Genomic DNA, 22,262 nt, shown 5'->3' with positions numbered 1-22,262 from the left:
AATAGATTAGAGCATCTTTTGGGGGGAGGGAAATCAGTGGGTCTGAGTCTTGGAGAAAGCTGGGGGGGTTGTTTTGGTTTTTTTGTTTTGTTTTGTGTGTGTGAGAGAGTGTGTGTGTGTTTTTTTTAAGAAGAAAAAAATAAAGGGAAGAAAATCCAGCAGAGAAAAGAAGAGAGAGAGGAATTCCAGCTGTGGAGGAATAGAGGAGAAGAAGACAGATAGAGGAGGAAGAACAGAGAAATACATTTCAACCCAGAAGGAGTTTTCATTTATTTTATTTTTATTTGTTTTAAGGAAAAACAAATCTATAAGCAGGAAAAAGAAAGAAAGAAAAAGAAAAAAAGAAAAGAAAAAGCAACTGAGAAGGGTTATAAAAAGAGCAAATACCAAGAAGGGTGAACAAGAGAAGAAAGTCAAGGCAAGGAGGAGCCCAAAGCTGGCAGATCGGGAGGATTTGCAGGGGAGAAGGGGGGGGAAGATTGGAAATGCAGCTCTGGAGTTTGCTGCTGCCTCTTGCGCTTCTCTGTACAGCCCAAGCCAGTGGACCCGAATGTGGGATGGACGAGCGCTCCCGCAGGGCACGAAGGGACGCCAGGCACAGCCGCCCGCCCCGCCACACTGCCCCGGGCACCTGTGCCACCAGGTTAGCCCGGGGAAGGCGCTCCACTGCTGGGCTGGAGCCTGGGCATGTCCCCCGCAGGAGGCAACAGCGGGAGGTAAAGGACGGCGAGGAGTCCCTTACCCCGAGCAGGGCGCTCTATTTCAGTGGACAAGGTGATCAGCTGCGGCTGAAGGCAGATATTGAGCTGCCCCGAGATGCCTTCACTTTGCAAGTGTGGCTGAAAGCCGAAGGAGGACAGAGATCTCCGGCTGTCATTGCAGGTAGGTAGTTGGTCATGCCTGGGGCTGCAGCATCCCTTGTACGTACGTTTCGGGAGCCGGCGGAGCAGCCAGCTGTAGGCGTGCGTGTGTACGGGGTGTGTGTGTGTGTACATGTGCGTGTGTGCCTTGCAACATACATATGTATGTGAGCGCATGTGGGAACACGCTCGGGTGCGTTTATTATAGATGTGTTCGGTGAAATACCGGAGCTCGGCAAACTGTCTGGAAGTGTATGCTCACAGAAAAAGTTATGTAAACTTTTGCATAGGGAAATGGCAGTATCCCGGGTAGTTTCTTTATTTCTGTGTGTACAGATTAAGGTGTGGATAGGAGGCAGTGGGTTTTTACCTCATTTTAGGTTGGAAAAATGCAAATAGAGCATTTGAAAGTGGCTTATAAGTATGTATGAAAAGAAATGTATGTGTCCAGCGTGTGGCTGCAAAGAAATGCGTATCTAAGGTCCCTATACGATTTCCTTAGTTTTATTAGCTCTTTAGTGTACTTCACTGTTACCTTTTTAGATGCAATGTTAGCATGTGGTTTCCAAAAAGCTATAAAGGAACTTTTGGCTATTGTGAAACCTCAAATGAATCAAATGAGTTTATAAAGTTCCCAACCCCTCGACACTCAGCTGGGGCTGGGACCAGCACTGCAGCTAGAGGATGTGTTGAGTATTTTTCTCTCCCTTTAGAAATGGCAAGTGTAACACAAATGATTGTAAGGTCAAATAGCCCTATAAAATCATTTAGTACTCAAAGCAGCTACCAGTCTAAGCTGTCTGACCTGAACAATAATGAGGAATATTGCACTTTTCTTATTTAAATTTTATGAGCCCATCATGAATTTGGGTTCTTTTCCCCCACGTTTGCTCCCTCTCCCCCTCCCTCCCACCACCTCCCGCCCTCTCCCCGCTTTAGTGATAAAGTGCAGCTAAGTTGTCGTGAAATCTGATACTTTTCGGAGGGTTACAAACCCTTATAAATGTCGCCACATCCATCTTTGCTCTGAAAGAAGTCATAGAAAATGGAAATACCCTTAAAAAAAAATAAAAAAGGAAACAAGTCAGAAAGAGAAATGGGTAGGTGGTGGGGGGAAGGAAGACATGTTTTACAGTTCTTTTGGCAAGGAGATTCCCTGAAAGTACAAAGTTTCCATGTCCTAGGATGCCTTAAAGAGACAGGGAGGATTTCCCCTTTCCCTTTAACTGCAGTCACTTCCTACCAGAGCAGCGGATGCCTGTGCCGGTGGCACCGCTGTTCCAGCCAGCCCCGCACCTCTCCCTGTCGCCCTCCCTCCCGCGATTTTCTCCATCGCCCCTGACCCATCCCTGACCTGCGCGACCGTCGTCTCGTAAGAAAGTTGCTTTGTCCTAAGGAAAACACGAACTGAGATGAGCTTAGCAGCGCGTTTCCTTAACTTTCCCCAATCCCAGCTGCTCTGCTCACTTGTGAGCAGGAGGAGGAGGAGGAGGAGGAGGAGGTGTGTGAGTGGAGGAGGTGGGCAGGAGGTGCTGGGCATGGGCTGGTCCCTTTTGCCTGTAGTAGGACAGGCAGATGAGGAATTTCATAGGTGAAATGGATGATTTCTTGCTTTATTTCCCCTGGCTTTCTCATACTCCACTCTTAAACCCCAGGGCTCCAAGTGCTTCCCTTTCAAGTTAGGCAAGGCAGAATTTGGGTTGACACGGATCTCGTCAGTGGCAAAACATGGTCACTGTATTTTTTAATGTGTTTAATCCAACACTTAAGTCCTCGTGTCTGTCTTTGGTGCAAGTACCTCTAATTCACACAATAGGAAACCTAAACAAACACACACAAAGATCATTTGTAGTAAAATACTTTAATTGGATGGGGGAGGTTGGGTTGCTGCCTGTATGAAACACTTGACCCATTTTATGCATGGAAATAACATTCCACTGTGAAAAATGAAAAGAAATGCCCCAGTTTGGCACCGTAGAGCTTGTAGCTTAGCTTGGGAGGAATTTATGATTTTTATTTTATTTTTAAGCTCCCCCTTCCCCCCTACACACACTCTTGAAGAGGAGCCAGGTTTGGCTCTGTGTGTAAACACCTGGAAGAGGTCCAAGAGGAACTCACTGAGAGTATCCTCCACACACCACAGCCTCCCAGACCTGCAGCAAGCTTAAGGAGAGATTACACTTCCCTCAATGAGGAAATCAAGGGTTCTGGCTGCCAAAACTCTTGGCTTTCTCATTTTCACTGTTTTGGGATGTGACAGACTCAGGAGTCCTGTTCTGTTGTTGAAGTTGCATCTGTAGCACCCCACTGAAATCAAGAGCCTTTCTGGGTGTTTGAGGGGGATCAGGGACTGGGTCAAATTTGCTGACAGTGCCAGAAGTGAGTTTCTTCCCAACTTCCATCCCAGTTGCAAAGTGAGAAACTGTGTGATTGTACAGATCTGAGGGAGAGGGCAGTATTAACTGGAAGACACCTCTTTTTTTGAAGCCCTCCTTGTATCTTCATCTACTTTCTGTCCCCCACCCTCTGCCTATGTTGACTGCTCCCCTTCCATCCCTCCTTGCCAGCATATAAGTAGTCACTGCAAGTTGTATAGGAGCCACGTATGTGTCTATAGGGGAAACCAGTTGTTTCTGTTAAAAATCTCATGTATGACCCGAGTTGTTATCAGCTTCTGCGCCTGAGCCCTGACAGAACGGGGCTCTTCTGCTAATCCAGGCTTCAGTAGTTTCTGTTTCTGTCTGGAGCCAACTCTCCTTACGTCACCCTCTGCTGCAGTATTCAATTTGTTTTCATAAATGGCTAATTTTACAGCGCTGTTAAGTGGGTTCGTCATTGTGCCGGGCCATGCCCTGTCTCTAATGATAGGCAGCCCTCGGTGCCAGGCTCTGCCAATTTTCACGCTGGTTGGCAGTGATGTTATTGCTGCCCTGTTTGACTTCACTGATATCTGTTCTGGCGTTTGTCAGGGAAAACTGTTGGGAAACTAGGAGTCTGACCCATTGATCTGTGTTACGCAAAAGCTTAGAAGCGTTTTTTGGAGCTGGGCTGAGCTTCATTTGTGCAGCTCCCGCGGTGCGGCTCTCCAGCCGAGGCAGCTCTCAGCTCGTGTGTACTTGCCTCTCCTCCCCGGGCCACATAGTTCTTGGACAAACACTCCTTGGATGTGCGTACCTACCACACGGCACAGTACATCCCTCTTACAAACACACGCATGTGCACATGGTATTAATCATGCAAGTTTGTGCACTTTCCCCTGTAGACTCTTTGAATGCATCTCTAGTCGTGAACGAAGGAGTTAAGGTCCGGGCTGTAGCCAAGTTAGGTAATACACATGCCATGCAAAATAAGACGCTTCAAAGCACCCGTTGACCTTGCTTCTGCTGTAATCAAAGATATTTCAGTTCTACTGTGGAAATGCAACTCCATCCTAAGAAACAGGATCCCCCTGAGTCCCTGTCAGTGTGTTTTCTGGTATACGGCTCAGGAGCAGGGTAGCTCATGTTTTCACAGGAATGAGATGTTGACTCTTTACTGGCTGGGAGCAGAGGAGCGGGATGAATGATCAGCAGCAGGAGCTGGAGTAAGAAGGCGTGCCTGGTCTGAAGAGTGAAAGTTATTTGTGTTTTGTTTTGGTTTTTTTTTCCCTTCCCGGTTTCATTCTCCTCGGTTTCTCTATTCCTCTGCCTGCCAACAGAGAGCATGATCCCAACTTAATAAAGCTTCATATGTAAGGGAGTGCCTATGTTTTCCCAACTTCAGTTCTTGGTGAACATAAAACTGCAGCAGAATCCAAAGGGAAAGAAGTGCCAAAATCAGCATAGTGGAGCTCACTTAAAGCCACAGCTTTTGCATGTAAGAGACTGAGAAACATCTGTGTCAGGGTCCAATAATTGGGCAATTATGAAGATATGCAGTTGACTCTGCGTAGGTCTGCTCCCTCCACAGTGTTTAAGAACATATGTTTACTTTTGAGGGTTAATTTGGTTCCTTTCTGAAGTTTTGGAGTCTGATATTGAATTAATGCACTTCAGGTAGAATTGGTGAGCTCAATCCTGTCCCTGGAGCCAATCCTTGTAACGGGTGTCTTGGGAACTTGACTCCTCAATAGAGAGTTTACTCTGAGTTTCACTGCCATTAAAATAATCAGTAGATAGATAATGCAGCATTTTCTCATCTTCAATAGCCTGTTGTTTCTCGTTCTCTTGTTTTGATCTGTAATGAAGTATAGAATGAAGGATAACAGAATAAGTCAGACGTAAAGCTTGTAGTTCTGTGGTTTAATTAGGTTGATGGGCGTGATGGGTGGAGTGGGGTAACGGCTGGACCAAAGTGACAGGAGCATGAACTCCTGCACAGATGCTCCTTCAGGGTGACAAGCCTCCAATACACCAGTGCTGATGGCTGCAGGTAGCTGTGTAGTTTTGGCTTCCCTGTAGATGGGTTGAAATAATTAGCCATTTCACGATTATGGATCTGAATAAAGCATGGCTAATAGGCCACTGAAAAAATACAGTCTAGCTTCTTATTTACTAAATATTTGTGTCCGAACAGCACATTGCCTTCAGCCAGCAGAAGCCGGGACAAGAGTCAGAAGCTGGAAAAGAATCTTGCTTTTCCATAAGATTTCAAATTTTAACTGGTCTTTTGATCAGTTATGCACTAGAGTAAGAACAGTGCACTTAAAAGAAAGTTGATGGTTTTGGTTTTTTCTTAAAGCACTTGTATGTAGGCTGCTCTAATTAATAAAATGGTAATAAAAGAAAGAGGGAAATTTGACTCTGTGTCTGCAAAGGATGGTAAGTTTAGATTCCCAGACCATGTATGACTTTCTCCTGTAGGGACGGAGATGTGTCCCAGTCTGAGCTTGCCTCTCCAAGCTTCATTTCAGCCTGATTTACTTCAAGCCAGCCTGTTCCAGTTACAAAAACTCGCATGAGGCAGAAATCAAGCCTAGGAGATGGTGTTTGGAGAGAGAGCAGGAGTGGGGCTCTTCTCAGGGCTTCACAGAGACATCTGGAGAAGCACAGAGCGGAGCCACGGTGGAAAGGCCTCAGTGGGGAGGGTGAGAAGCAGCCCTTGGAGACCCTTCGCATGCTGAGCCACTAGAGAAAGATAGATTCGGTTGATGATTCAGGTGTCTGAAAGTTATCGTATCAGGTTGAAGATGTTCTCTGGGTCCCCACATCACCTCTCCACGTGGCATCACTGGAGCCTTTCAGATGGCCAAGGAGATCCCAAAGCCATGGCCACACGGAGTAGAAGTAAAGATGCCCACCATCAGCCCCAGCCACACATGATGTAGTGAGGGATGCGCTTAACCGCCAGATCCCAGAGGTCCCACTGAGCACTGGAGCAGCTGGGAGGGGTAATGCTGGTTCCCTGGGAACCCTAACCCCAAACCCTCCTGTGAAGGTAAGTGCCTCTTACTTTTCTCATGAAGAACGGGAGAGGTCGCCCCTTTCAAAGTGGGCCCAGGAGTTTGCTGATGCTGTTCCATGAGCTTCGTGTGTTCATTGGTCTTTGCCAAGGGCAGGAGAGATCCTTGGCTGGGTGCTTTGAACAGCAAAGAGCTGAACTGGCAGTGGGCACCTCCCTGGTCACTGGCACCTGACCCTGGTTAAACGCAGCTGGGCCATGCCAGCTGGGTGATGCAGTGATTTTTGGTGGAGAAATGTCTTCTTTGGAGCCTGGGTCTGGCTCTGTCAGGACATAGGTGCCAGCTCCTCGGATCTGGCACAAAAGAGGTGTAGTCATGACACCTGTCTGAGCCACTTTAAGACAAAAATACTGCAGGACCAACGGGTTTTAGATGCTCTCAAGACCATGGGATTAACTGAGTGCTTTCACCTTGGATTTTCATTGCTCATGCTGACCTGAGCCAGAAAAAAGAGCCAAAATATAGTGGCTTTTTTCAAAAAGACATGTTGAAAAAACAAAAATAAACCCTTCCATCACTGGGGTCAGTTGAAATGTTCCCATATAATAGTTTTGCTTCCAATTTTAGCTGTTGTTTTTTCAGCTCTTCTTTTATTTTCTGTGATAGAAATTATAGGAGCAGAAGCAGAGAAGGGACCACCTGGGTTGCCAAATTCAGTCCCCTGCAGTGTCAGGGATATAACAGCAGAAAATTAGTCCAAACATTCACAGAATATCCACTTTGTGGGTTCTGATATAGCACAGGCCACAGAAAATTTCCCAGTGCTCTACTATAAACCAAAGATCTTTAGCTAAGACCAAGAGTCACCACTATAATATAAGACAGGAAAAGAGAAGAACAGATTGACAACATCTTAAGTACCTAAAATCCAAAGCAGTGGTTTAGAACAGTGTTAAGTATGAGAAAGAAAAACATTGGCTGGTAAAAGATATCAGCTTTCTTATTTTCAGAAAGTTACAAGAGAATCAGGTGTTTTGACAGTTATGAAACTTCTATTGAAATTTTAAATTAGAATATTTGCCAGAACTGATCCTTTCCCACAGACAGTCTGTTTTGATTAATTTCCCTTTTTCCTGAACAAAATATTTTATCACACATTTCCCACCCTTCTCTGGTCTTAGTCTGTGTGGCAGTTCCTACATCCTGTCATACTAAGAATGAATACATTCACTTTATTACATTCTTATTTCTTTAAATCTTATATTCTAGATTATTCTTAAAATGCATCATAAAAGTCTTGTTTGATCAAAACCCTCTACATTTTTCTCTCAACTGTATCCTCTCATCTAATGTAATCTTTTTATTCATTTAACCTCCTCTCTCAAGACTACTAAATTTTTCATCTAATACCATCTTTAGATGATCAGTATATATTACTCTTTCTATTTCAGATAGGCAGAGTATACTGGAGTTTTCAATTTCCTAGATTCTCAGCATTTGCTTCATGCATTGTTCTGGGCACAGAACAATTGACTGTGCTGTGCTTTTTGTCTGTTAATTTTCCCAAAAATGAGACTTCTAAAAATGAAGGTGTACCTTTCTTCTGACCTTATACTTACATTGCTCTGTGGGCATTTCCCTACCTTGGGGTAGCAAACATTTGGATATGATTCTTAGTTTTATTTCAGGTTTCTGTGGAGAAGAAATGCTTGATTGTTCTTCTGCTAATTTCTCTTCATTTTCTCTGGTGTGAGCATGCATGCACATACACACACAATTTCCAACGCACCTTTGATTTTTTTCCCAGATCAATAGAGCATTTAAACTCCAATGATCAAGGAAGAGCAGCTTGTTTATTTCCTCACATTTTCCGGCACAAGTGGCATATCTTGTAAATGGCTTTGATTTTGATTTATAAAGTTTACTCTCCCTAAAGCCATCCATGAAGTCAAAGTATTCTTGCTCTGAACATGAGCAGAGCAGAACTCAAAAAGCCGAGTTAAAAAGAGAACAAGAATGAACACCTTATCCCAGAATTTTGCTTGCTGCTGTCCTCGTTCACAGTGATCAGAACGATTTGCTCAGTTGAGGACTCTTCAGTATCCATAAAGTTGCCAGCACCAAGTGAGGGTGCAGTATGTATCACAGCTGAAACTGTGAACAAATATAAATACAAGTCAGATTATTCCTTGGGGAGAATGGGGCTGGATTCATGGTGTTCGATTTACACAGGCAGCACTGGTTTGATCCTAAACCTCTTCAAGATCATAAAAAAATTCCATTGACCTTGGCTGACTCCGGTTAGGCTCTCATTTCAGAGAGCCTTCTGCATCCTTCCTCTGCAGCCTGAACCCTTCCATGGTCCTTGCTTTAACATCTCTTATTTTGCTGTCCTTTCTTGCTTTGGATACAAGAGAAGAAAAACTGCGAATCCCTAACGTCAGAGAAGTTGGCCAGGGGAAGGGACATGTTTATTTTAGTTGGTTTTGCTATACTTCAAATCCCACTTTAGCCTCTGTCTCTTTCAACCTTTCTCTTCCTTTTTTTTTTTCCTCTTTTTTTCAGTGTTAAAACAAGCACTTATTCAAAACACGCCGCTTTTCTGTTTTGCTGGGTGAGGTAAGTGTGTAACTTTCCCATCCAATCCCTCCACCCTCTCTTATCACCCTCCTAATTTTGGTTCTTTTTCTACTATCTGCTGTCCTGGATTCCCCCGTCTTTCCCTTCTTCCTGCTCCACACAGTTGCTGGTTCCCTCCTCCCTAGCACACATGTGCTGTGGGGAGCCCTGCCCTCTCTGTAGTTCTCATCTTTTTTTGCCACAGGAGGGTGGTGGCCCCTCCTTGCAGACCAAGAGTGGCCATGAGGTTGGTGGCTTCAGCCAACTCGTGTTGGAAACACTGTGGGAACAGCGGGTATGCAGACTGTGTGTTTGTGTGCTTAGTCAGCCATATGCTCATGCATATTTTCCGGGAATTATTGATATTGTTCTGTTTAATATCCATCCTAGCGGTGCACAAACAAGGAGCGAGTGGTTGTTCTCACAAAGAAGGGAGTGAGGGTGAAGTGAAACTGAGAAGCATCTGGAATTGGCCTGGTGAAGCAGCATCTGAGAGATATGATACCAGCTCATGAAAGCAAAAGAATCGCTGTGTTAGAGAAGAAAACCACTGTGTTCTTTGCTGATTAACTCCTGGGGTCTGGTAGGCTTTCCTTGAGTCTTCCTTTTGAGTGATACTTAGGCTCTTTTATCTCTTCTCCTTCCTCCCCTCTGCTATGTTTTTCCTCCTTTTCCTTATCTAATTTATTGTCTCTTTATTTGCTTTAAGTCACTTTCCCATATGGATTTCTCTCCTCTGACCCATCTTCCCCTCCCTCATTTGATTCCCAGGAATCTCTTGTCGTCATGGATTTGGGAGAAGAGCAGCTCTGTTCCTGATACTGAGCATCGGCTGCAGGCTCCTTTCCTCTTTCACGTTCTTCCTTGCCCATTCTCTGCTGTTAGTGTTGGAAGCATATTCACAAAGATCAGCCACTGGATTGAGGATAGAGATTTTATCACCATTATTTTGTTTGTTTTATTTAAGAAGGGGAAAGAAATGGAAAGTAAAGGCCTTGACTGTTACCAGTGTTACTTAATTTTGAATGTAGGTTTTTTCCTCTTGTTCTAATGTATCCTAGTGCAGTTAATCTCCATTGTCACTGTATTAAGACTGTAGTTTTGTAGTTCTGATAACTGCCTCCAAACATCCTGCTGATGGTGGTGATAAGTTTCTCAGGCCTGAGGGAACATTGTCCTTAAAATCAGGGAAACTGAGGTATGAAGGGATGCTCTGATTTGACCAAGCTTTGACTGTGTGTTGGCAACAGAGCTAGAAACAGATGCCATCAGGCTTGAGCGTTCGCTACCTTTTTTTTTAGGGGTAGTGACAGTTATTCCTCAACCTGGGTTGTTCTCCATGTGAAGTCAACCCACCCTAATGCCTGTAGGATATTTCCTCCTGGCTGCTGGTGGTTCTTCCCTGGGTGTTTGTTGTACTGAGCTGATGGTGCTTATGAAGTCTTTCACCTGGTGTCACACTGTTGGAAGCAGTGGCAGCACAGAGGATGGCTGAAGAAGGCAGCTGGCATTTGCGACATGAGCTCTTTGGAGATGGCAGAAAATCAGATGGTCTGAAGTTATTATCTCTGCCCTAGACATGCTGGTGATGTTTGAATCGGCATGAATTATAGTATTTCTTAAATAGAACTGCGTATGCAGCCCATAATGGGAGAGAAAAGCAAATATCACCAAAGTCCCTTGGTTCAGTGTGCTCTTATTTAAATTGGAATACTTTGATATTTCCCCTACATCTGCACATTGATTAATATATTGACTTGCAGAAACAGCTTGTAAAATATGTAACTTGTAATTGCAAAGCATGTTCCTAGGAAATGCTGAAAATGTCTGAATATCTCAGGTTATTAATTAAGGGCAAAAATGACTCATTTACCCCAGTAGTTACAGACCAGGGAACTGGTTGCAGAAGTGGCTTTCTACACAGCATGTTGGTGCCCCAGGCTGTTTTGGGGAGGGATCATCATCTAGTGCATGCTCTTATGGCTAAACAACCCATCTTTCTGTCGAGAACATCAACAGGGAGGCTATACATCACACAGTCCACATGATTTTGTTCTGAATTCAGCAGCATCTGTGCTTGTGCAGGCTGAAGTGCTAAGGCTGAAATCTGGAGCTTGCATTACTACTGTCTTACATTGCATCTGTCTTGTGGATAAACAGAGCAGCCTCTCTGAGGTCAAAACAGCACCTTTCACCAGCGATAATTTAATGGGAATTATTTTCAGTGTAAACTAGACAAGAATTGGAAGCCTCCTGTGCTGTAGCTCATGAATGGAGATGTTCAGGGAGAAAAGGAGTACTGGGAGAAAAAGCAAATGTTAACTAAATGCATTACGCACACAATTTTGAAACATGTACTTGGCAGTGGGAAGGGTGAGCAGTACAAGCCAGATTCTGCTGTTGAACACACCAATGTAAACCTAGAGTAACTTATTTGGAGTGGAAATCAGGGGGGCTGCTCAAGAGCAGCGAACATGTTGAATTTGGGGCAGAGACAGAGCATATGCAGTGGGGAAAATAAACAAGCTGAGAAGTGGATGTCATGGAGAGCAACCTCCAGTCACTGTCACCACTGTCGATGGTTTAATTTGGGCGTGTAATGGTTATGGTGATGCAGTGGGAAACTTTTGTACAATGTGGGGTTGTTTTTACTTTTTGGAGCATTTTCTGCATATACCTATCATAATCCCTCTAGACTGTGAAATGAGGCCGCACACCAGCTTCACAGTGAGCCCTTTGTGTTTCTGGCAACAAACACTTCTTACCCTACTCTCCAGTCTTGTGGTCTTCAACTCCTTCACCCCCTCCCATACTGTCCCATCTCCAGCAATAATATCCCCTCCTCTGTTTATAAACAAACACCCTCAGAGGAAGTTCACAGGAAGAAAAGTTAGTCAATGAAAATCAACCACACGCTCAGGTCCAGGCCATGGGCTGGAGCCAGCAGGATTGCTGGATGTTTCCTATCCTGCATCTGTTTGTAGAAGTTTCTTTGATGAGATGTTTGCCTGTCTGTCTGTATATCTTTCTTTTCTTTTCCCTTCATCACAAAAAATACCAAAAAAAGGAGTAGATTTATAATCTCAATTTGCTTTAAAATCAGCATGGACAGTGTTTGGGAACTTGTAGAATTTGTTCTTGATACAATCCACTGATTTTGTCTTTTTGTTTTGTTTGGTCTGGTTTTTGTTTTACAACATTTTGCCTCCTGGCAAAACTGTTGCTCTTGAGTTGCACAAAGGCTGTAAAAAGAATAAAATAGCCCAAGGGATAATTATTCTACTATGGTCTGAGCATCAGGCTGATACATCTGGTATTGTACATCACTCTTACAGACCCACCACCTTAAAGAGGTAGGGGTGAGCTGACCCAAGGAGGTAGATGACAGGGACTGTGTAGTCACATGAGCTCTGGAGTCAGGGACAGACAGGCAAGGCAATGATGCTGTCAGCTGGAAAATGCAAAATGCTTTAACTTGCTCCAGAGGTCCTCCAACCCCTTACAGCACTGGGGCATCCCAAGAAGAAGTCCATTTTCTTGTGACTGCTCCTGGGTTGTGCCTTTAGTACTGCACCTTGGTGATCTCAGACAAGGGGTGAGGGAATTAGGTGCTTGTTTCCCTCCAGGAGACACTGGGATCCTCTATAAAGACTTTCTGGCTACTCAAAATGCTTGGGAAATTCATCAGGTGAAGAAAAGCTCCGGGATTGAGGAAGGCAGCACTGGTCAAGGCTGTGGTTCCTCCCTTGTGCAGAGATGTGGTACCAATGCAGTGATCATGTCACTGTCCCAGCCTCCCTCTCTTCCATAAGGAGTGACTTTGGAAACTGGGACTAAGGGAGTTTTTACAGCTACAGTAGATGTGAAAGTTGTAGTCCCACTTTTTTTAGTTCTAAGATCCCTGAAGTTTTAGATGTATTACAGAAGGTCTCCAGTGCTGGCAGAATCTCTGTACCTTAAAATGTGATGGTTTAAAATAGTCTTATCTGTTGCTTTTTGTTAAAAGAGCAATTTCTCTTATTGTACAAATATTTTCTGTCATGTAACTAACGGTCTTATCTATGAAACTATTCCAGCGTGGTCTCTTCTCCTTTCACCCCAGCAGGGGGGTAAGACAATCAGAAATGAGTATTTGGTATGACAGCATGGACCAAGTTTATCAGTTGTTGCACAATCCCTTTGCCATGTGAACAGATTAAATAAAGAAGTAGGGCGGGATGGTGGTTGAAAGGGACCTGATTTATACTGGTGAGCTTCCGCCAAGAATTCCAGGACAGCTATCAACAGTTTCTCCTAGGAGGAAAGTAGGGCGATTCATTCTTGCCCTTTGAAGAGCTCTGAATTAATGAAGAGCAGAGGATCTTCTGCTCTTTGCGCTGAGAAAGACTGGAATTCCCCAAAGTCCTCTTGCTGGAGATGGTTTAATCAAACAGACTGTTTACATTCAGTGCCTCACCAGAGGCAATGTTCAAACTAGGGTGGTCTTCAGCTATACGCTGTAATGCTAGGGGTTTATTTTATTTTATTTTATTTTAAACATCAGCATGTCACCGGTTTTACTGGGAAATGGCTGTATCCAAACACCTGCATGTTTCATGGAGTGGGCCAGAGCAGGAAGCAACAGTTCCTGCATCTCACAGAGGCAAAATGATACTGTGAGGGGTCTGTTTCTTCTGCAAGGGTTTCTGCAGGTTGGGATTTAGTGGCAAAGATGGGCTGGGAACACTTGCATTCATGAAGACACCTTGCAGTGGTAGGAGGCAGAGCACTGGACCAAACTCTTCCTTCTGCCTCAAGCGCTGATGGTAAAGGCAGAGAAGCAAGGGCCTTTGTGCTCCAACCATGTGTTTTGTCTGATGCTGGGAAGGCCAAGATGCTTTGGTGAACAGTTTCTGTGCTCTGGTACTTAAGAAGGCACTAAATGAAATGGGAGCTATGTATTTCATGAGAGAGACTAAAGAAATGAGATTAGGACAGCTCTTTCTACCACTGTCCAGATCTCTCCTCCCTCAGAGTGTCTTCTTGCACCTATATCAAGAAACCAATGCTTTATTGCACATCTGTATGTCTGAAATTGGCCATAAACCTTGAGTCAGGACTTAAATTTGTGTTCAGATAATTTTATTTTTTTAAAAAATACTTTGGTATCTTCTGGAAGTGACGTATTTCTGCTCCCCATGCACAGGATCTTCTGTGCATCATAGAGGAAGATGCACGTAAGTAGACAGTGTGGAGAACATTCTTCCAAACCCAAGCAATTTTTTTTCAGCAGGGAAGTTATTTATTGAGAACTGTCAATGTGTTCAACACATGGCGTGCTTTGCACTGACGAACTCTCAGCCTGGCTTTTATGGTGTTTCTCTGACACTTGTCAAACACTGGTGACAGGGCAAGCTTGATGAGGCAGACGTTTTTATGTGAAAATTATTATAGAAGGGCATTGCAACAAGATATTCTGTAAGGGAAGGAGAGATAGAGTTCAGTTGGCAGAGAGGGAAACAGACTTGCAAAGGGTAGAGGTTTCTTTTTGGCTCGAGGTTTCAGGAAGAGAACAGAGATTTCCTTCAACGATAAATTAGATGCTTTGGGAGAAAGAAAGGGTGTTTGTTTCACCAGTGATGAAACTGCTGTGTGAGAGAGAAGCAAGCTCCTTCTGCTAATTCAAGCTGCTTATTTGGTGGCACAGCGATTGGAGGTGCACAGGTTGCACTGGGGTTTTAGTTGCTACCGTGCCATCTCTCTGAGGTGCCTTCAGCTCTGTCCTTTCCATCTGTGAAGGTGGGATAATGGTTCTCAGCAGACCTCAGAGAGATGCTGTTTGTAAGAATGAAGTAATAACATCAATGCAGTGCTTCGATTATGTATGGTGCTGTAAATGGCAAGTGCTACTCCACTGTACCAGAAGGAAGAAGTGCTCGGCCAAGAAGTCCCATTGGTCAGTATGGTACGATGTACCTGCAGGACTGTGCTGCTATGTGGAGAAGTCTGAAGCTGGGAATGCCAAAGAGACAAAAAGACACAGGCATATCTTGCCGATCTCCTACTTATCTATTTGTCCCATCTTTTTTCTCTTGACTTGTGTAAACTCGTATTCATGAGTATCACAGGTATTTATTTTCCCCTACTGAAAAATAGAGCTGTTGCCTGAGCAGTGTGACTCTGGCCACATTCCTTCCTGTTCAGCAGAATGAAATCTTGTCTCTTTACTAGTTAATATTTTCTGTCAACAACCTGCAAGAAAACATAAAATCAGTGCTGATAAAATTTGCAGATGCTGCAGAGTTCAGGGAGTGGTAAACAATGACCAAAACAGGACTCTCATTTGGGTGTTTTCAGATATTGAGAACATGCAAACAGTATGCATTAGAATAAAGCCAAATGTGAAGTAATACATATAGAAAGCCGGGTGGCAAGTCACACGTAAAGGATGGGTGATGGGGGAAGGGGCTTTCACCTGGAAGTGTAGGAATAGCTGCCTGTTGGAATAGATAAAGCATGTAAATGTGAGCTGCCAATGTGATGCTGTGGCCAAAGGTTTCGAGTCATCGTTGGCTATGTAAACAGGGAAGCATGGAACAGGATTGGGGAAGTTGTGTACACTGGAGTAGCTGCTGCAGAAGTACTTTGTCTAGTTCTGGTGTCCACAGTTTAAGAAGGACGTTGTATGAAAGAGGATTTAGAGAAAAAGAAGCGAATGGTGGCAATAATTATATGATTTGTAACAAGTCTTAAAGTATTTGACTCAAGAAGATTAAGAGTTGGCTTAATCATAGTGATCTTTAAGTATATGAGGAATATTAATCTGATAATTCGAGGTTGAAAATCTCATAATAGACAATATAAGTAAATCTAATGGATGCATATGAATGTATCTTCAGAACAGAGAGAAAATGCAGTGGTTTAGCCCTGAGAGTAGTCAATAATTGAAAAACCTTTCTGAGTAGAATGGTGGAATATTTGTCACCACGACTTTTCAATTAGAATTCAGTGGTTTTCCAAATTACAAGTTCTTTAAAGAGGACTTAATTCAGTCCTCACCCATATTGTGTCAGAGTTCTTCTACAGTCAGATTATTCTGGGGTTTTCAGCTATTACTGCAAAAATAATTGAAGACAACAGTAAAGCACAGGTAGCACTAGGATGCTAATTTAAAATCCTTTAATTTTCCAGTATTTCTACAGATTCTCCTTGACACTGGTAGGATATTTCTAACCACGTAATATTTCCAGCTCTTTGTAGGATCTCCTGGGCATCACTACAGTTGAATTGTCAGGCTCAGCTTCATATGTTGTTAATCTTGTTTAGATTTTGTCACCTTTAGCCAGAATAGTGTGCTCAGCGACAACTTGCCTTTTCCCCTTCAAAACAGTCCAGCGTGCTAGTCTGAAGACAAGCTGAAAACCAAGACTCAAATCTTTTCTCATTGAAGGTAATAAGAGTTTTACTGTTGACTTCAATGAAGCCAAGAATTCACCTCCAGCATACAACTTTCAAGGACCAAAGTCAAGGTTTTGTTCTTGATACTGTGGCACTGACAATGTCAAGACTGTGAAGCTAACACAGCAGGCATCTGTTAAAAACAAAGAAGTGGATGAGAAAGCAGAGAATAAGTTTGGGGTGACTTTTGCTTGTCATCTCCTCGCTGGGTCGTCTGTCTTGATCTCAGGGCAGAGCAACAGTGCAGAAGAGTATGTGGGCTGTATGCTGAAATGACCTATTCGTGTGGCTTTGGCTGAGTTGCAAACAAGAACTACAGAGCAAAGACTTCTCAAAGGTAATTAATGTTCTGACACAAGATTTCATTTCATTTGAGCCGTCCCCAGCTGGAGGCCATTTCTCAAAAGTCAAAATTAAGCCAAGTGCTCAAAACACCCCGGTCTGCTCCCTCAAACCCATGTGCACATGTATATATAGGCCTATGCACAGAGAAAAAGTAGTACATGGACATGCTATTTTGTTAGTCTTCATTTCTTCAATTCCAAATTTAACCAGAAGTGGAAGGGCTGAAATAACATAAGAAAGGTTGGACATGCGATATTTCCTGCTGCTCAACTAAACACAAGAATTGCCAAAAATCTTCCAAGGTAGCTTGTTTCTTTTTCATTTTTCTCCCAGTTCTGCAGACTTGAGAAGGTCAATTACTTTTGAGAAGCATTTGACTTTGGCAACGCTTATGGAAAGCGAAGTAGAATTATGACCTTTTGGAGGGCTGCCCATCGCTGTCCCATCTTGTCCTTTCAGAACTAAAGACTGAATTTCCAGCTACAGCCTAAGGTTTAATAGGTGTGAATTTGTTTCTGTACACTTCTAAGACATTATGAGTATCAGCGTGAGGATTTTCTTTTAGATGTTTATTTATTTGTACTCACAGATCAAGCAGTCACTGGTATTTGTAGAGCAGAAATACAGGCTCAGGTATTTCCAGGGGGAAAATCATACCAAAACAAATGAAATTGGATTCAAACTGCGCAGAAAAATAGAGCTCTAAAATTATACACTTAGGTTAGTATGTGGTGACTACAGCCTATCTGGAATGCAAACTATAATAGTTGTATCATGTTAGAGAGGCAGGTTTTTTTTAGCAGGATGTTTCCTAGAAAGCAGAAATATCTCTGTGGTTTGTGTATGGGTTTGGAACTTCTATGCAAGTATGGAGCAGGGAATTTGAAGCATGAAATAATCATGATTAGAGAAGGCCCAGATCCCTTTCAGAAGTGACAGCAGAAAACAGGCACGATCAGCCTTGTTCTGCCTGCTGTTATTGCGTGCTGGTCTGTGCATTGCAGCGGAGATGTTTCTTTTAAGGTTGGTAAATTCCTCAGTTGTTCCTATTAGTACAGGAAAGATGCAGTCATATGGGAAAGCCAGATGCAATAAGATATTTGAGTCTGGATAAGATCTAAGATATTTTTACAATAAGATTTAATTCACACAGAGGCAAAGACTTTGCATGGTATAAATCAGTGTAAATGCACTGGAACTGCTCAGTTTTGCACTCACAAAGTGTCTGTCCGAGAATGTTCTCAAAAATCAAATTAAATAACTAGAACTGTTTCATGTGGAAATGCCTCTCAAATACAAAGACAAGTCTAAGCGATCATGATGTGATTTTTACAGTCTCCTTGCAGGGTGCTCTAGTTTGCATTCATGGAATTTTTTGGTTTTGTTTTGGTTTTGTAATAACGTGGATGTTGGCCATCTGTCTGATCCCGGAAAGGTTGTAAGGTTGTTCCCGCTCCCCAGGTCCTCTTCCCACTCCTTCATTGATCATAATGTTTGATTTAGGTGCCACTAGACTTCCTTCTTTGTTCTCTAGCCCTAACCTCCCCCCCACAAACACCCATGCATTGTGCAATGGTGTAAAAGCTCTTCTCTCTGCAGCTGGGAGTAGTAACTGCTCAGCTGGTTCCAGTGCTGCCCTAAAGCTGCTGTAAAGGTCAGAGCCGAGGGAATTCTAAGAAGCAAAACAAGCTGTGGAGTTGTCCCCCCTTCAGTCCTGGCTGTGTATTTTGATCGGCACCACAAGCATCAGTCTCATGCATAGACCTTCACTTCTCAGTGCTCCATGTTTCTGGCCATCAAGGGGCTTCCGTAGGGCAGCACATCGGGCATTCATCCAGCATGAGTGCGGGCTTGGCCAGTGCTGCAGCTGATTGACTTGCAGTGCTTATCAGGCACAAAACATATTTTGAAAGGAAATGCCATATTGAACTCCCAGTGAGCTGATGGGTATTGTGCACGGTCATCTGATGGCACAGATGTGCCCCTAATAATCCTTCCAGGAGAACGTTTCCTCCTGGGATGCTCTGGCCATCTGATCTGCTCTGAGGTATGCTGACCTATCTTGACCCAGTTTATGATCAATTCTCTCTGCTGTTTTCTAAAAGGAGCCCAGAAATGCCACTTTATTACTTAGATTGTCTGGAAGTTATGGTATTTCTGTGTCTGTTCCTCCCATAGACGATACTCTCTGTGTTTGCTCTCAAGTATTAACTCTTGTAGAAGGGAGGAAAGCCACTCTGTGTTAGCATGCTGTGTTAGCATGCACAAGAGTAAATTTCTCTGTAGAGCTTTGATAGCTAATCAGTATTTGATGAATAGTGCAGGGAGGAGGAGGAGACGTGGGAGCAGAAGTAACTTATGTTCTATCAAGCACATTGCTGGGTACATTCATCTGTGTGTGTAAAGCCACCCTTCTGCTGGTGTGTCATTGTATTTATGTCCTTTTTTGCAGGTCTGTGTGTGTTGTGCATGTGTCTGTGAAAGACAGATGATTTTCATGCATGCCTCTTGATAAGTATCCATGTGTTTTGCAACATCTGGTTTTAAAGAGGGAGTGATGCTGATGCTGGGTTCCTCTAAGGGTGAATACACTGCCTCAGCTACAATAGGATGGTTAATTCGTAACCTGGTTCTGCTGACCAGTGAGCATAGATAAGCTTGGAAGTTGAGAGATATGTTAAGGTCCCTTTGAGCCAAACCAACAAACTTACTTAGGGCTTTCCATTCCCTGTATTTGAAAGGTATCTGGGTTTTCATAAACTCTAAATTCTGCTTTATTATCAGTGGGCCATACTAGAATCTGGCAGCCACCAACCTGAATTCTTGTCTGAATCAAGCCTGATGCAAAGCCTTCCATATTTATGGCATACACCAGTTATTCTCTGAAGGATGGTGCTGATGGCTGCAGAGTTTATGGCTTCAGGTTAAGCACTATCTAGAGGAAGCCTGCTTGTACTATCTTAATACTGTCTCTATGACTGCATGTGTTACGATCATTTCTAAAAACATGGACACATATTGCTTTTCCAAGCTTCATCCAAAAATATTTCATTGTTTCTCAGAACAAGACAGGAGAAATAAATTGTTTTGTAGATATTAGAAAAATCCTTACTCTTGTTCTCAGGACTGTTCCTGTGGTCCTGGACTTTATAGCAGAGACTGGAGTTTGACCCTTGCGAAGGTTGTGCTTTTTGCTATTCGTCTAAAAGCCCACCTAAACCTAGTTATTAGATCACAAACAACCACAGTTTGTTAACCAAGTACCAGTCTCCACTGGTTCTACAGCTTTATTGTGAAATGCTTAGGGAGATCTAGATAAGAAGCCCACCTTCCCACTAATACTTGTTTACGCTGGTATTGTATATGAAGGAGCCCTTGCAAAAGTACTACCCAGTCCAAGGATGACCCTGTTACAATACTGCAAGGACTGAAGCTCGCTTCTCTGTGCCATCTGGTTATGTGGTGTTGTGTGTTCGCTTGCACCTCAAAATCCTCACAATCTAATAATTTCTCACTAACCCCAGCCTACCGGATCTATTTGCAGTAAGCTCTTATATACTGTTAGCGGGTATATTCTCACAATAGGCTCAGTGAAGTGTCACTAATATGATTGTCCATGCCAGTGGCTGCTCTGTTGCAGCCTACATGATTTTGTTATTGGAAGGGAAGCATTTCTGTAATGTTCGTAACTATTCAGCCACTATAAATTCATGTTTTGCTGTTTTAGCCATTCTCACCTCCCTGTTTTCAAGCTTCAAGGTATCTCACTGAGCATTTGAGCGACTGGGAATTTGAGAAACCATAAGAATATATGCTTAGTTCAATGCTAGATGGCAATGATAAAAAGATTTTGATACTGCAAAGGGCCTTGGGCCAAATTCTTAACAATAAATAGGCATAGCTCTATTAGACTCTGTATCTACATGATGATGATCTTCTTTCATGTCAAAACAAAAAGAACTTTATCCTTCTGTCTCAGATCTGAATCCTATTGCATAGCTTGTAAATGATAATATCTGGTGTGAATTCAGCTAGATTGATAGCAGCATCAAACATCCCCTTTTTGCTCTCTTAAGTAGTACACTGCCACCTGAGCAAGTCTCAGGTGGTTTGCTTGAGCCACTCCTTGTCTCAAAGGGGAACCTCAGGAGGCCTCTTAGCTGTGTTGGAAATGGTATAGAAAGAGATGTTGCCTTAAGTACTCTGGACTTTGAATTATTTAACTATTGTGGAAGGAAGTGGGGGCTGGGGGAAGCACGGCAAAGGAAAGGAGAGATTATTTCTCCCCTTTGTAAAACTATATTGGGTTCAACGTCATACCATGAAATATCCAGTGCAGAACTCAAGAACTGCTCCAGTGGATCTCTGCTGACTTATCCAATTGCATGGAACATGGGGATACTTAACCCAAATCTGTCGGTTTTAATTATTTTCCTCTGGACAGATAAAAGCTTTCTATAGGTTCCTGTAGAATATTTGCTCTTTCAAGCGTTCCTCTGTGCTTTGATACTAAACGATTAAAGCATGCTAAAGAAAAAAACAGCCCCAACCTTTAGCTCCCTGTTCTTGGGCCCCCTGACTGCAGCTTTGATTGTTGACCTAAATTCCCCTTTCATAACTGAGTCCTGTCACCTCTGGTTGGAGTCTCCCAGCAAAACAGGCACGGCCAACTTTCAGAAGTGCAGGGCGCTGTTTTCCGTTCTGCCTTGCACGGCTGTGACGGGCGCCGCAGCACACCTGATGTGTTCAAAGTCAAACTGACCTCCTTCTTCGCCGTCCCCCAGCCTCCTGGCTCTTGGAAAGGAAAGCATAACAAGTCTTTCTGGTGGTTTTTTGTTGTCGTCATTGGTTTTTGCTGTTTTATTTTGCTTGGGTTGTTGTTTTGGGGTTTTTTTGTGCTTTCCGTTGCTCAGCGAAGTGGGGAAACTTTTTATGCATAAAGAATTAAATTCTTAGGTAATTCTATGGCCGGGCTGATTACCGGGAAGATTGCTGTTAGCAAGACACATGAAACAGCTCTCAAGTGAGTGCGGGAGGCCTGGAGTCTGTTATTGATAATATTAAAGTGGATTACAGCAGCTTGCATGGGCTACTTCAGCCTCTCTTCTTTCAAATTCTGCCCACAAAGAGAGCTACTTATGACTCCAGCAGCGACAGCCTCTAGCTGTGAGTTCCCGTTTCTCTGTGACTGCTGCTGATAAACATCTGCTCCAATCTCAGCATCGTGAGCATGGTTACAGCAATGCCTCATGTCCTCGCCCTGGACTTCACAAGTTCAGTAACTGGTGCTACATTCTGTGCTCATGCTGTCAAATCCTGTCCAGTGCACAGGGTCCGTGCAAGGATGTAGCTCTGTTGTCTACAGCTACCTGAAAGGAGGTTGTCAAGAGGTGTATGTAGGTCTCTTCTCACAAGTTACAACCAATAGGACAAGAAGGAATGGCATCAAGTTACGCCAGGGGAGGTTTAGGTTAGACATTAGGAAAAACTTCTACGCTGAAAGGGTTGTCAAAGACTGGCACAGGCTGCCCAGGGCAGTGGTGGAATCATCATCCTTGGATGTATTTAAAAGCCGTCTGGATGTGGTGCTCAGGGCCATGGTTTAGAAGTGGGCATGGCAG

The 22,262-nt window shown here is 43.5% G+C and overlaps 1 protein-coding gene across 1 annotated transcript in view; it reads left to right on the top strand.

The window, feature by feature from the left end:
* The first annotated feature begins 473 nt into the window (after positions 1-473).
* The window catches only part of PAPPA (pregnancy-associated plasma protein A, pappalysin 1), a 175,200-nt gene continuing 153,411 nt past the window's right edge, over positions 474-22,262 (top strand). Inside the window, exon 1 of the mRNA XM_010189570.1 lies at positions 474-882. Within this exon, the coding sequence (XP_010187872.1) occupies positions 486-882 (397 nt within the window). The 5' untranslated portion in view covers positions 474-485. The remainder of the gene's footprint in view (positions 883-22,262) is intronic.

This window comes from Mesitornis unicolor, unplaced genomic scaffold, assembly GCF_000695765.1.
Source record: "Mesitornis unicolor isolate BGI_N332 unplaced genomic scaffold, ASM69576v1 scaffold8578, whole genome shotgun sequence".
NCBI lineage: Eukaryota > Metazoa > Chordata > Aves > Mesitornithiformes > Mesitornithidae > Mesitornis > Mesitornis unicolor.
This window is presented reverse-complemented; position numbering and strand designations above follow the sequence as displayed.